Below are 15516 nucleotides of genomic sequence, written 5' to 3'. Positions count from 1 at the left end.
GGTAAGTGATGGACTCTTGGACACTTCACTCAAGGCTGATGCCTGGTTGGTATTGTCCGAGCAAGGATCCTCTCCATTTCCTTCTCTCCATTTCTTGTCCATTTTCTCTCACAATCATATATTATATTATTATTCCTCATTTATCTCATCAATTACTTGCGTCATTAGATCGTTCTAAAATATGATCCGGACCGTTAAAAGGAAATGGAAGGAAATGGAGAGAAGAAGAAATGGAGAGGATGTGTGTTGGTATTGTCCCCACTCTATTAGCTTCATGACAAGTTCAGAAATTGGTGCATAGTAATTCTTTCTCTGTTTTTGAGTGTTTCAGTAGATTTTTTTGGTACTATGACTTTAAGTACACTATGTGTCAACAATTGTAAATTTATCTTTAACCATAGAAAATGACTTTTTTCACTTTTTAATTAGTACAAAAGATAAATACATTGATTGTTGAAATATAACTACAACTATATTACTATTAATTTGAGTACATTGATAGGTCGAATCTAGCAATAAATGTCTCGTTATATAAGTTTTTTAACGTGCACCTGAAACGAACATATCAGGAATTTTTTGTTGAATATTGACAAATTCCCATATTGTGTCTGAGTCGTTTACTAGCCACACATTGAAAAAATCAGAACATTGAAAGTTTTCAAACATTAACTGTATTTTTGGTAAACAAATTAATATAAAGATGATCTAACAACTTACGATAGTGATATATTTTTGAAAATGATCAATGGTTAAATAATAAGTCCATCTTAAAACCGTATCAAGCGTAATAAACCGATCTGAAAACATATATCTGCCTAACTAATGTCCATTATTAAGGCCCTGTTTTTTCTGGCTAAAAGTAGTTGAACTAAACTAAACTGGGTATATGAATTTATATTCGTTTTACGTAAAGAACTCAATGAAACGGAGGAAGTATCTACCTAACTAATGTCCATTACTAAGGCCCTGTGTTTTTCAGGCTGAAAATATCTAAAGTGAACTGAATTGAACTGGGTATATGAATTTATATCCGTTTCACGCTTATAACCAGGGGCGAGGCCACTAAGGTCTTCGGTGTCGCAGCCGCTACACCAAAGGCGAAAAATTCGGTTAGAATTTTGTGATTTGCTACACCAAAATTTACTACTTTCGCACTAATTATCTATACATTTTACCTTGAGTATATATTTTGCTACACCGAAATCAAAATCCTAGACTCGCCACTGCTTATAACCATTTTAAATAAGAGTTTCATGGTACAAGTCATGTAGCTAGAGGAGTAAGAAGCTAGGCTGGTAGCAAAGCATCTAGGCAAAATAGGCAAAGCTGGCCACATGAAAGGATGTGAATGAACCACCTCAATACCAATTTGATCCATTTCTTTGCATGTTTTTTTTTTTTCTACAAAATATTGCTTTTGTTTAAGATTTTGAAGTCATGAATGAAAATGAAGAAGGTGGTTGGCAAGCAAGCTTGTTGAAGTTAGAGTTGTTTGCTTGCATGCAATATTTAATTTTAAAATTAGCTTTAAAGTCTAAGGAAAGTTGGGAGGGATGTTGTTTAATGTTTAGTCTTCTTAGTTAAGCAGTCCTTTTTGACCTATTTGAAGACTAAGCCAAGCTTTCTTACTGGCTAACACATTGTTGACAATGACTTGCTTGATTATGATTGAGTTTGAAATCCAAGTCTTACAACATGGTCTTGCTGTATAAATTCCATTTAAGACGGATATATTAGTCTTTAACTTAAAACGGAGTAAGTAAAATAATTAAATAAAAGCTGAAGTCATATGATCTAGTAAAAATCTTGTTCTATTTATTTAAGTGGGTTGTATTTGAATCGTTTTAATATTAAATTGAATATGCCCGATCAGTTGATTTTTTTAATTTATTAATAAGATGGTTAAATTCTTCTTCTCTAGGCTTCCTTTGGTCTTAGACTTGTAGAAGTTAAGTCACACTTGCCAAATGGGGTCCGATTATGACACCAATTAGAATTATTCAATGTTATACGATAGTAGTTTTTCCTTTTATAAATCGTCCTTGCGAAATGTTATGTATTCATTATTGAGACAACCGTATCTACCTGATCGGGAAGTGAACTAGACCGAAATCATAAAATATTCCTCCGTATTTACTTAGTAATATACGTAATTGAGCTGAAATTATTATTACAGCAACTCTTCTATAGGACCGTCCAATAGCATAAGACTGACCCAAAAGGAGAGAAGCTCAAACAAAACAATTAAATTTATTTATAGTTTAATTTTATTTTAACGACCCGGCATTTTATGATGAAAACTAACATATCTAAATATATAATTTATCAATATAAAATTTTAGGTTCTCAAAATAAAATAATTTTCTACAAGTTTATTAACTAATTTATTTGGGCTTTTAGTTATTGGGTTAATCTTCTAGATAAAGTGGTCTTACACAACAATTTGTATTATTATTTTGTCTTACAAAAAATAGGGTTACAATGATTGTTCTAGAGTTTAACCATGTAATTTTACACTATAATGAATCGATCTCAAATAATCTTAATATGAAACCGATTAATTGGCGAATTTTAGATATTTTAAACGTATATATATGTGACAATAGTACACAGTTGTCTAAAAAAAAAAAAAACAATATGCTCAAAATATCTTGTATTTTAAAATTCAAGACAGACGGCCCATGCATTCACAAGTTGACAATGATATGAAATGGTTTCAAACAAAAAGATAAACTGAGAGTTTAAAAGTTCAACAGATTTAGTCCAAGGCTAGCAACAACCAGTTTGACTAAACATTTAATTAATAGTCAATAAAATCGCTGGCATTTTATGCATCTGAATTCACATATTATAGAATAAGATCGTCATACAAGATGTTACGGTCTTATTAATCAAACACTCGTAGAGATAATTGAGTTTTTTTTTTTTTTTTTTTTGAGAGGTGTGTCAGCTCGTGCAGTAGTGCAATGCATGGCGACACATGAAGGCCGAACCAGCAAGCTATAGTGATGGACCTTCCCCCTTCAAAAAAAAAAAAAAAAATATCGCGTGAGCCAATGACCCGCATCAGATATCAGAACATATCAATAATTGAGTATTACCGTAAACACCGTCTTAAATTGTTAAAACCATCTTAAATTCCAAAGTATATTGAGGCAGTGTCGCAAAATACTCTTTAACACAAACATATACGGAGTATAAAAATAACAGATACTCCGTATTATTTATAAAAACAGTTAAATCCACATCACCAAGTATTATACGAGGGTATCCCGACATCATCGCTTTTGAGGCCGTCTCATCCATAATTTTCTTAATTTCCGTTTTTTTTCATCATTTCGAACATAATCATCCGATATTTTTTTTGTGGTGCAAGCTGTAAACTAAGCCTAAATAGAAAGCAAATCAAGATAATGATTAATATTAGACCATAATGACATAATCAGTAATCCAAATGTCAAAGAAAAGCTAATTAAAAAAATCCTACAAAAGAAATGATTAGGGAACATACAATGATCTACAATTTGACAAAAAAAAATTTGATATGATTTGTCTATATGCTCAAATATAAGCAACCCCATCTTGAATGCGACGACAAATATTTAAAGTTATCAAATTTAATAACGTAAATTATCTTATCCAAAATTTCGACAAAAGAGATTATAAAAGCGAAAAAAAGTTGTTTCTTTAAATTCCATCCAAAGATATAGAGAAAAAGAAAGATTTAAAGAGCAAAAGAATAAAAATGCGAACGCAAGTAAACATTAAAAACCCATCAAGGTGGCGAAAAAAGATGAAAAGAAACAAAACTTTTTGTTGTGAATGAATGAAGCAAAGGAGAGGCAACAAACTAAAGAAGTTGTGATGAGCTTATCATGTCCATCTTTGCAAATTATTTTTTGGAAGATACTAAAAAAAAAAGTTCCGAAAAGCGGTATGCTTTTGGCCATAATGACTTAATGATAACAGCGAGCTAAGACGAGTAGTCGAGTATCACCAAGGGGGGCGGGGTTCAAAACCTGCACAGTTTTATCTCGAAAGACCTTCCAAGGGTCGTGGAGAGTGGAGACGTGGACCTTGTGGTGATGCTAATAAAGAAAGTTTCATCGTTGAATAATTTAAATTGTACATAAATTAATTCTTTTTATTATTTGAAATCGTACTCGTTTAATGGCCAACTGATATAAACTTACTAAAGCTTCATATCTCGGCGAAGGAATTCACTGTCTTGAACCCATGGTTATCAGGGAGGGGTCCATTTCCAGGACGCACAGAAATTACGGCTTCAAGGCCTGAAATGATAAAAATCCATAGCAAAATTAACGAGGTCAGGCTATTTAGAGCTATGAATCGAGACTAAGTTGGTCGGGTTGATAGGTAATCGGTAAGGGCTCGCTCTCATATACTCCCGTAAGCGTAAAATACGAATGACACCTGTATCTTATTGTGTGAATAACTGAATATTAGGTATATGACTATTATAGCAACTGTGTCCCCTATTCTAACTCATTTCTTAAGTTTTACATATTAATGGGCCAACGGAGTAGCTATGGATAGAGAATTACCAGCTGCGAAGGCAGCAGTTGCCTCTTGATAGACGTCGGTAACAAATAGTATCTGTGACGGGTTATCTACCCCTAGTGACTGACAGATTTCGATGTAGCTGCGTGTCTCTCTTTTGTTCCTGCAGGTTGAGACAAATAAATTTTAGCAACTGTTGCAGGAGCCATTGGTCACATAAGATGGGCCGATGTGTAAGGGATCAAGAACACAGTTCGTACCCAACATTAGTATCGAAAAATCCTGATAGATATTTCCGAAGATCGCCAAATTTGGTGTACCCAAAGAGAAGTCTCTGCGCAAGTCGGCTGCCACTGGAGTAAATATAAACCTAGATCAAGCAAAAGAGAAAATACAAACAAACATCAATGGCTAAAGAAGCACAGCAAGTTGCAATGACAGTGAATGTATGGGTGGACGTCGACTGTAAATAGACCATGTCTAGTTGTCTACTAGCAGTCCTACTTCAGACGAAATGTTACCAGCTACAGTACAACTGTACAAGCCAGTGAATATTTCCATACCCAGACTCACTATTCTCTGGCTTTGAAATATGATCATATACAACAAAATAATTCACTAGACGCAAATTCTTATTTCAGCCCGTCTGAAATAAGACAGACCAAATGTAGCCATTTTACGATAAAATGTTACTCCTTCTGTCCCGGTCATTTGTTGTCCTTTTCCATATTGGGGTGTCTCAGTCAATTGTTGTCCTTTCTATTTTAAGAATGAACTTGATGAACAATTTGATCATTCACACTCAATTTGTTCCACTTATCATTTATTAATTGTCCCCTTCCTCTTTCCTTGGTCTTTGTGCCAAAATCAAAGTTATAACATTTTGTCATTAAATGTTTACATTCTATTAAAAAAAATTGTGACATTTGGTCCGTCTTATTTCAGACGGTCTAAAGCAAGACTTAATGTTCACTAGATTGTTTGTGGCACTGGCGTAGTGCTACTGTCGGTTCAAGCCAGTGATGTTGGTTACTATGAAGACTGCATTCTGATCATCAGCATCTAGTACTAGAGCTGTTCAATGGTGCGGGCCAGCTCGGCCCAGCCCACATCAGTGGACCAGTTTTTTCTAGCCCAGCCAGCCAGCGTGCCAGCCCAGCCCGTCCCTCTAGCCGGACCGGGCCAGTGCCCCAAATCTCCAGCCCAACCCGGCTTGGCCCGCAAAAAACACTAAAGAACACTATATGGGCCGGGCATGGGGCAGACATTATGGAGCTCAGCCCGACCCTTTTTAAGTGCCAGGCCTGGGCCACAAATTGGCAGCCCAGCCCAGTGTACACCTACTATGCAAAAGATTTCGCAAACATAAATTCAACATAAGACCAATGTTATATGATCTTAAATCTGGTTGCGTCTTTCGCACATGTTCTTCTAAGGGAGGCAGAAGAAGAAAGTAAATTGCCCTCATGGTAGCATTAGAGTCGAGACACTAGCAAAGCAAGCTTAACTAACGATCGGCCATATAAACTGTAAAGAAAGTAGTGGCAAGAACCAACCTTTATGCCGGAAGCATGCCATCTCTCAAGAGCTTCTGGTACATCCTCAAAAACTACACCTTGCAGTTCATTATTCTGGAATCCAGTTCTCCAGATGTGACCCTGGTAAAACGTTTGTCATCGTATTTCAGAATTACAACTATAAGCAAAAACACACAAATTAATGCTCCGTATATTTATTTTTTAGAAATTTTCAGCCACCTGGAGCTGCTTTAATGCAGTGATTTTTCGGTCAGCTTTGATCATAGCTTCAACGTTAGCAACCAAAGCTGCAACAACCTTCTCTTTCCCTTCATCCTCAGAAGGAACAGGAACGGCACCTGCAACACCTGCTTCCAGATCTTCCTGAATCTGTAATGCATTGTATTTCCACATTAGAAATGTTTATATGATCCATGGAGTACTTATTTAAATAAAAAATAATAATGAGCAAACTACTCAAATCACTCTGGCCCCAAGTAGGAGTGGAAAAAAAAAACGAGGATAGAAAACACATATTCAAAAGGTGCATAATCCCTAAAATCAAATCCAAATGATCAGAAACGTGGTGCCGTGTTGCTCTATAAATTATGATAAACTAGCTCCATAGAATAACCGAAACAAGCAAACATTTAGGCCGAGATATAATCATAAGCCTGTGCTTTCAATTTGAAGAAACAAATCTAAGGCGACACAAAACAAACATGTATCTAGCTAAGTTAATTCATCAGCAAAAATATCTGGAAGGTCCACAAAAGGTTTGATTACAACCAATGAATTAAGAAGAGAAAGCGAACAACTCAGTGGTTTTTGGTCTTGGGACTTTTTGGAGTTCTAGTGTCCTGCTTCATGTTGAGATTATTAAGCAAATCAATAAGCTGTGCAAGGATTTCTTCTGGGGGTGTGTGGACGGTGGTAGGAAAATGGTCTCCATGAAATGGAAGCACATCTGCTCCCCTTGGGACAGTGGTGGTTTCAATGTGAAGGATGTTAATTTATGGAATATCTCTCTTCTGCTTAAATGGATCTGGAAGCTCTCCTCTCCTGTTACTGGTATATGGGCTAAATGGCACTCTGCTTATACCCTTCAACAGCAGGATATCTGGTTTATTGCCTCTAGGGATCACTTTTCTTCTAGTCTAAAAGGAATTATTAAAGCTAGGGACTTTCTTCTTGCTAAGGCAGGTGGGATTCAGCAGGCTAGCTTCTTGTTAAACAGCTGGGCTAAGGGTCTTGCCATCAAGCCAGGTATTATTTACACGGTCTCTGAGAAACTCAGATCCTGCAGGGGACTGGATTAAGGGTCTGAGAAGTTCTGGTATTATTCCTAGTCATCGTCTTGTGTGTTCCATGGCTGCTCAGTCTTTCTTAGCCACGGTTGATAACCTTCAGAGATGGGGATTTCAGTTTGCTAACAGATGCAGTCTTTATGAGCAGCATGAAGAGTCTCATTCTCACTTATTTTTCTCCTGTTCTTTCTCTTCCTCCGTTTGGACTGGTATACTGGACTGGATGCAACTTGGTTGCTCTGGTTCTGATCTTACTCAGATACTGTCAACCAGACTTGTGTTTCAAAAGAAGGAAGGTTGGAGGCAGGTCTGGTTTTGCATTTCTATTGCAGCGGTGGTTCATCAACTTTTGGCTGGAACGCAATTATAGGATCTTTCAACAGAAAAGGAGGGATATTGTGGAGATCATTTACAAGATCAAGTTCCTAGTAGCTATTAGATTACTTACTAAAGCTTCTAAATTTGATCAAGGAATGATTCTTGATAGTCTTAATAGTCAGTTCCTTCTCTAGGTGGTTAAGATTTGTAGTATTCTTTAAGATTTGTAGTATTCTTTAAGATTTGTAGTATTCTTTAGTGGTTAGCTCTTTTGCAAATTGTAATTTCCTTTCAATATTTTGAAATGAAATGATAATCTTTTGCAAAAAAAAAAAAAGAAAAAAAAAAAAAGAGAAAGCGAACTATTACTTGTGAACGCAGTAGCTTAATATCCTCTTGAGTTTCTGGAGTCTCATATGTAGAAGTTAGATGCCTTCCCACATTCGCACGAGCATAGGGGAACAGAACATCAGTAACAAACGATATTGGAGTTGTAGTTCCTTCAATGTCGAGAACAATGCAACGCTGCAAAATGATTTGCCAATAGTGAGCAAAAATGTCAACTTGAAAGTAAATGTCAACTTGAAAGTAGATGTATAAGAAAACCTTACCGGAGGCTCTGTAGAGTTCGAGCCCAAAGTCCCCGATTTAGCCGATACAGCTCTATTTTCACTTCTTGAAACTCCAGCCACACTCTTTAGAGGGCCATGAGTTGGAGTAGACCAATCCAAACCCATTTGATTTAGTTTAATGGCAGCATCAAATAGGTAGTGGTAGCATTCAGCCTGAAAGATCACACATGTAAATTGAAATGCATCGCTGCTACTTCACAATATAAGACACGGTAGATAATTTGATGAGTTATTTTGGTGACCTAGCAGGCGTAGCAATAGCACAACCACAACAAGTGAAAAAATGACAGAGAGGCTGTTTCAGGATGACTCCTAATGAAAACTGCGTCAAGAATTGTAACGAATTGCTGCAACTTTAAAATAAACAGAACTGCAGGCAATTTTCATGAGTCATTTTGCTTTATTCCAAACCAAAGAGTAGTGGCAAAGACTAGTCAGTCTTAGGCTCTTGATGTTGAAACAAGGATCCATAATACGCAAAAGAGAGTGGACAGCAATTAGGTGCACTGCCAGTCTCCATTTCAGTGATTTAACAACTATCAGAAACCCATTAAGCTAGTAACTAATTTACTGATCTTCCACAAAAAAATGATTAGATTATGAAACATTCACTTGAAACCTACGGTTTCCAATGTAGATGGAAAATTATAAAAGATATAGTTCTAACATTGGTTTCCAAATTTCCAATGGAGCCAAAGGCTCATTACTCTTTGGTTATGATGCAGTTCTCGACGCAATTTTCACTTTGGGTCATTCGGAAACAGCCTCTTTGTGTTGCTAACACAAGGGTAAGGCTGCGTACATCCGCCCCCCCCCCCCCCTCCCCCCTTACCTCGCAATTTGCGGGAGCCATTGAGGCACTGGGGTAATGTTGTTGTTGTATAGTTCTAACATTGATCCTTATACAGTTATATATACAAACTGCCAGAACGCCTTGGCGTGTGACGCCGCTTTAAGTTAATAATACAAAATGTGGCTTTAACTCATGATAAATAACTTCATGTTTCTATCAAAAGAAAAGATTTAAGTTGAGTCCAGAAGTTGTTGAAAACACCAGTAATGTTCAAACTTCTACTAAGAAAAGTGATGCTAAGTTGGCACATGGCACCATATACAGAGTGCTTATTTCTATGACATGTTACAAGCACCAATAAGTTCAGCCCTTACATCAAAACAGATGCAACGTTTGCGCAGCAGTTTCAGAATACATGATAACAAAATGAGACTGCTATGATGCTGACCTGGGTTTTGGCACTAATCCAAGAATCTCCCCATACATAAATGCCATGATTCCGGACAAGTACCGCTGTTGCTTTAGGATATGCTTCCATCTGATAAAAGATGAATTATGGCCCCGCTATTAGAATCTTTACCGTAACACAGCAGAAAACTCGAACAAACTATGGAAAGTAATTTTAGCAATGGCTTCCAACTTCCAAGTACAATTGCATCCGATTGTCGCCAAAGAACCAGCGAAAAACCATAATAAATAGCAACAAACATGAAAAGGAAGGTTATATAATGAACTTCTATAACTTACCGCTTCAGCTAGTGCATCAGTCAGATCCCGTTCATGAGCAGAATTTTCGATGATTGGAACCACAAGCTCATCATAATAACCATGACCTTTAATGCCTTTAATCATTTCCATGTGAGTGATCTACAACCAAATAGGGAACAAACAACAATAAGTCAAAAACCCAGGATGGTAAGTCCAAGATCAACTACACGACCATGTAACAACAGCCTTACATGCAAAGATAAAGGCTAATGAGTGGCCAAAGATAAGGTGGCCTTCACTTTGGTAATACAACAACTTAACTACAAAACTCCTCTTAACATAGATTCAAATACTTTTATTTAGAGGTTCCAACATAGCATAAACAAGATGTTTTCTAAATAGTCCATCTTTTAAGCATTAACTTTGTTTTTACTTATGTTTCATCAGAGAATGTAGGGTAACGAGGGCAAGAACGACTTAGTACATTCATTGTCCCTAATCTATAAACAAAAGAGCAGCAGTTACAAGTTTAGAGCAAGCCTAATGACCTGAAAGAGTGATAGACCATATGACTGTTAATATTCAATACAAAATTATCAGATCCCGAGCATCAACAAAAGCTTATACTCCCTCCAATTCGCCATTTTCTTCCCTATTTCCTTATTTGGTTATTCAGGTTTTCTTCCCTATTTCCTTATTTGGACATAAATTATCTCTAAATGGACTGTTATACCCCCGTCCCAATCTCATCTTCTCAACCCACTGTCATTTACATAACTCACATCCATCAACAACTACACCTCACATCCGCCACCCACTGCCACCGCTACCCCGCCGCTACCCTTATTACGCCCGACCACCAACAGTATCACAACCACATATACCCCTCCTCCACCGAAAAACGGATCCCAATCTCAAATTTCCCACTCATTATCACCATCGATATGACGATATCCCTTCCCCTTCCCCTGACAATACTCCTACATAAGAGTATAACACCCACACCGTCAATTTTCGCCATTGATTCCACCAGCTACTCCCCCACCAACACACACAACCACTCTATTCTCCCCCAACACCCTTGAACGTCACCTCTGGGAAACAAACATCCAACACCCTCCTTCATCACCTTCATCATCTTCATCTCTCACTAGTGTGTTTTGTAACCCAATTTCGTTTGATTTGATTGTAATTTAACAAATTTATGTCGAAATTTCTTGAGATCTATAACTTGTATGTTTTGTGATCTTGATTTCAATTGTGTTTGATTAGCCGCTTCAACTCGGTTTCGTCTTTTGCCACCGGAGCTTTATTCACACCGTCTGGTTGATGGTGGTTTGGGTTGAGTTCCTGTGCTGGTCGGGTGCTGGTTGTAGTTGGGAATGAGTTGGGGCGGGTTGATGGTTTTTGGTTATTCAGGTTTTGGGGGTGGGGTTATATGGGGGTAGTTAGGTAATTTTATTGGTTTTCTTAATTTACTCCCTCAAACACAAAGGGAAGAAAATAGGGGATTGGAGGGAGTATATTTTATCTATACTCAGTATGCTATCACTTGGTTCTCTGATTGAAGAGCATCAGAAATATGTGTGCTTCACATGTGCAGTCACGACACATCCACCTTTGGATTCTTAGGGCTAAATGACATAAACTAAAACATTTTGAAAAGGCTAACAGGTTGATACTCCTCAAGGTGTATTAAGATTTCAGGCTCTCTTGTTTCTGTTGGTTTATAGTTCAGAAGTCACAATGGTTCACTGAAATGGCGCTTCTTTTTTCCTTATAGTGTATCACACAGACAATGTAAAGCTTTACAGGATTTATAGTAAGAGTCATCGGGAAAATGCTTTCCTGCGTTGGAACACCTAGGGGGCTAGGGGAAAGGTTAGTAGGTTATACATATCCGACCGCCCCTTGCCTCACCATACGTGGAAACCATTTGATGCATTGCGGTGGTGTTGTAGTTAATTATTAGGAGTATTATTTTATTGTTCACGGGTCACATGTAAAGCATTTAACCCTTGTTCAATTCAATATTCTACAAAGTTCAAACATATGTTCAACGCTCAGACTGGCATACACCTAAGGCCCACTCAAATGGTATATATCCTACTCAGAAAATCCATATCAAGCATTCGTCACTAACATGAAAAAGTGTAAACACCACAAGCATAACATCTGCACGAGAAAAGATTTCATCTTGCATATTGAATGAAGGGAATGTACTGAATAGCCACTAACATTGCTAAATGTATGTGTAAAAACTACTCACTCGGAATTCTTTTGATGTTGGATCCATCATTGTTACGAGACAACTTTCCATCCCGTGGCTGTGTATGACAGCTCCAGCATCACGCATCTGATACGCCTATAAGAAAAGCGAATTTTAAGACATCAAGTTTCAACTAAATACCTCAAAACCTCATGGAAAGGATTCCAAAGTGAGTAATAAAAAGTAATGCAAGGATGAGGTCAATGACAGAGTCGCATGAGTGATAGGTCATTCTGGATTTACTTTGTGTTAAAGAAAACTAAACTATTTCTATAGGAGAAATACTAGAAAACCTAGAAAATTAAAGTTTGGTGTAAACTAAATGCCAGTGGATTCGTAATAATTGAACCGATTCCTTACAATTAAACCAAAGAGGGATTCCTAAAAGGTTGGCTTTAAACCTTACTGCCTCCATGAATGTGACGGTAGCAGAAATACAGGCTAAAGGAACAGAATGCAAGTGAGCCTACCTTCATGAATAGAGGACCACAGTCAGAACATTTTGGTGGTTTATGAGGATATGGTTTTTGAGTTGGTTCCGATACTACATGCCCATCTGATGAAAGGACATACATATCCTCTGCCATCATCCTTTCCTTCTGGACTCCTGATCTCACACAAAGGCATAAATTAGTTACAACTTACAACAAGCAGAATCAACATAATTGTAAAATTGGTTGATACTCAATACCAAATAACACAAAATCAGGGTTGCTTAATCCGATATGAATATGTAAGATCCGGCATGAGATACAGACTTAAGTAAACACAACTACAGGAATACTCGTGAACCATCGTGGTTGAGCGAATCTGGTAACCTAGCACAGAAACTTAAGTGGAACCGAAAGCTGAGAACTAATACGTTGGTCTAAAAGGGTAAATATACAGCTGATACAAAAATTGAATCTTTAGCTAAAGTACATTAGTCGAATATTGGCACAACATATATACCAGCACCAGTGTAAACAAAACCAAAGACTGCCAAAGTGATATAGCAAGAAAATGATCCCTTGAAACAAAAAAACAATACTTAGATGGTAATTACTTTACAAGATTGAACCTTTACCAACTAAAACTACATCAACAAACCAAATCATACACCTTCAAACCTCAAACACTTACAAGAATGTGCAGTCACTCTGCAAAAAACTATTATCAATGCCAACATCAATCAAACACTTAAGGGTATGTTTGGATTGGGGAATTTGGAGGGAAAAGAAAGGGAGGGAGAGTAGGGGATTAGGGGATTTAAAATCACTTGTTTGAATAACAAATAAGGGTGGAGGGAAATGGAGGGGGGGGGGGGATTTGGAGGGATCCATTTTCCCTCCTTCGAGGCAAACCAAAATCTCTCCACAAGAGGCAAGATTTGGAAGGAAATTGTATCCAAACACCCACATCATATTTGCCCTCCCCTTCCCTTACCTCCCTTTCTCTTCCCTCCTTCCCACTCCCCTCCCTTTCGCTCCACTTTTGCTATCCAAACACACCCTTAAATAACGGGGGAATGACTCCTAAGCTGAAATCTACTCAGCCACTCGCTATGTGAGAGCATTATCTTAGTAACTTAGATTTTTCAAGGTGGGCTTTGAGTGGTAGAATACATTCCGGCTGTGGCGTTTTGACCACCCTAAATAAATACTACTCCGTCGTACCAATTGAAACCCGGCAAACAAGAAAAATGAAACATTATCAATACAACAATCATGTGTTCCTCTGACACTTCAACACTTCATTTTAGACCAAACGCATTATCAATACAATTGTATCTGACACTTCTATGCCGTTGCAGCTGAGTCGGAGTAACATAGCAACCATCAGACCCATGATCAAATGCACAGCAACAACAGAAAACCATAAACCCTACCATCAACATAAGTGAGCAATATTTAATCAAACCATTTCAATCAAAACCCAAAAAATGTCAACCTCTATCAATACAAACACCCAAAATCATCAACCACAATCAAGTAACAACAACAAAAACCAGCAACACCCAGATGAAAACAAATAGTACCCACACCACAAAACCACAAATGATCATCAATCAAACACAAAAACTGCAAAAATCAGCAACACCCAGATGAAAACAAAGAGCACCCACATCACAAAACAACAAATAATCATCAATCAAACACAAAAACAGCAACACCCAGATGAAAAAAAAGCATACCCACATCACAAAACAACAAATAACCATCAATCAAACACAAAAGACACAAACTTTCAATCCCAAAAACAGTAAAAAAGACAGAAAAACTACCAGAAGGAGACATAATAATGAGTTGTTGAGATTTAGGGACTAAATCATCATGAACTTTAAGAGTGATACTACCACCAGTACCACCAACCCAACCAAGATGATAGAATTGACGACATAGTTCAGTAATTAAAGCTTTTGATTCTTCAACGGGTTTGCCTTCTAAGTATGCTTGTGTTGTTGTTGCAGACATTTTTAATCCGTTTGTTGCAAGTGTTGGTGTTCTTGCTATTAGTGAGGTTATGGGTGCAATTGCAAATGCCATGGTTTTATGTGTGTATTTAATGTATAGAAAATGGAATAATTCTGTTGTGGTTCACGCTACTTTTGGTAAAAATATTGATTTTTGTTGGAGCTAAGCTAGCCATGGTGTGGAATTGGATGCTTTCATGAATCATGGTCAATTGCTCATCAAGGATTAGTAAATAGGTCGGGTCGGATTGGTTTGGGTCGGATCGGATCGCGCGTCCTAATATAAATCCCTATAGGTTATAAGTCGTAGTGCATTGTATTATCTTGTTTTTTTAAAAAAATTGGGTTATAACGATGCGAATTGCAGTTTAATTGTCACATCCAATCAAGGTAAGGGTAAGTGATACGAGTACGGAAGCGTAAATAAAATAAAAAGTGTTGTGGATGGGAGTCGAACTCGTGCCTCTCGGTTTGGAGGGACGAGGCCAGTTACTTACCACGATATTTGACTAAAAACCGCCGAGTTTCAAGTCAATAAATGCTTAAAACAGCGACGTCAATCGTTGTTTTAAACGAGATTTGAAAGACCGTTCAAATCTGATTTTGTGATCAAATCTTGATCGTTTTCTGAGATTTCTATATTAAACTTCTGTAATTAATTCCTAATACAACCTAAGCTATTTATACTAATAATAATGAATAGTTCTAATGGAAATAATACTCCTACTGTCCTATGCTTAAGGCAATTCTACTGACGATAGAAATCGTCATTATTTTAATCAAGTACTCCTACGGATGATGGAAATCATCTTTATTTTAATTAACTAACTACCCCTAGCTAACTTGCATCCTGGTCGAACCTGACTACTCGACTCATTTATCTAGTATGATTAGGACTCCTATGCAGAGATTTGCTTGTCTATTGAGTAGACCCGAGTTCAACTCTCCTTCTTGCTATTAACAACTGCACTGTATCATCCCCTCCCTCTTGAGAAGGAA

At 37.3% G+C, this 15516-nt stretch overlaps 1 protein-coding gene across 2 annotated transcripts; it reads right to left on the bottom strand.

The window, feature by feature from the left end:
- Positions 1-2825: 2825 nt before the first annotated feature.
- Positions 2826-14686, bottom strand: LOC141656384 (putative bifunctional methylthioribulose-1-phosphate dehydratase/enolase-phosphatase E1 1). 2 transcript variants are annotated; one of them, XM_074463253.1, is made up of 13 exons: positions 14329-14686; positions 12536-12672; positions 12066-12161; positions 9836-9955; positions 9537-9626; positions 8275-8448; positions 8033-8188; positions 6279-6428; positions 6078-6179; positions 4782-4891; positions 4566-4684; positions 4194-4292; positions 2826-3021 (listed from the first exon to the last, which is right to left on the bottom strand). In XM_074463253.1, the coding sequence occupies exons 1-12, from the start codon at positions 14588-14590 to the stop codon at positions 4201-4203; spliced, it is 1608 nt and encodes a 535-aa protein (XP_074319354.1). In that variant the 5' UTR covers positions 14591-14686; the 3' UTR covers positions 2826-3021; positions 4194-4200. The 2 variants fall into 2 exon arrangements, with proteins under 2 accessions (XP_074319354.1, XP_074319353.1); XM_074463252.1 differs by lacking the exon at positions 2826-3021 and adding an exon at positions 3087-3389.
- Between the last annotated feature and the right edge of the window lie 830 nt (positions 14687-15516).

The sequence above is a fragment of the Silene latifolia genome, chromosome 5 (assembly GCF_048544455.1).
Source record: "Silene latifolia isolate original U9 population chromosome 5, ASM4854445v1, whole genome shotgun sequence".
Classification (NCBI taxonomy): Eukaryota; Viridiplantae; Streptophyta; class Magnoliopsida; order Caryophyllales; family Caryophyllaceae; genus Silene; species Silene latifolia.
This window is presented reverse-complemented; position numbering and strand designations above follow the sequence as displayed.

What these genes read in the sequence shown, in the direction of transcription:
- LOC141656384 (XM_074463253.1), bottom strand. Translation starts at nt 14,590, where the DNA reads ATGGCATTTGCAATTGCACCCATAACCTCACTAATAGCAAGAACACCA. An exon ending in CAACATCAAAAGAATTCCGA is followed by an intron (nt 9,956 to 12,065) that starts GTGAGTAGTTTT and finishes ATTTGGTTGTAG; the next exon opens with ATCACTCACATGGAAATGAT. An exon ending in CTGCATTAAAGCAGCTCCAG is followed by an intron (nt 6,180 to 6,278) that starts GTGGCTGAAAAT and finishes ACGTTTTACCAG; the next exon opens with GGTCACATCTGGAGAACTGG.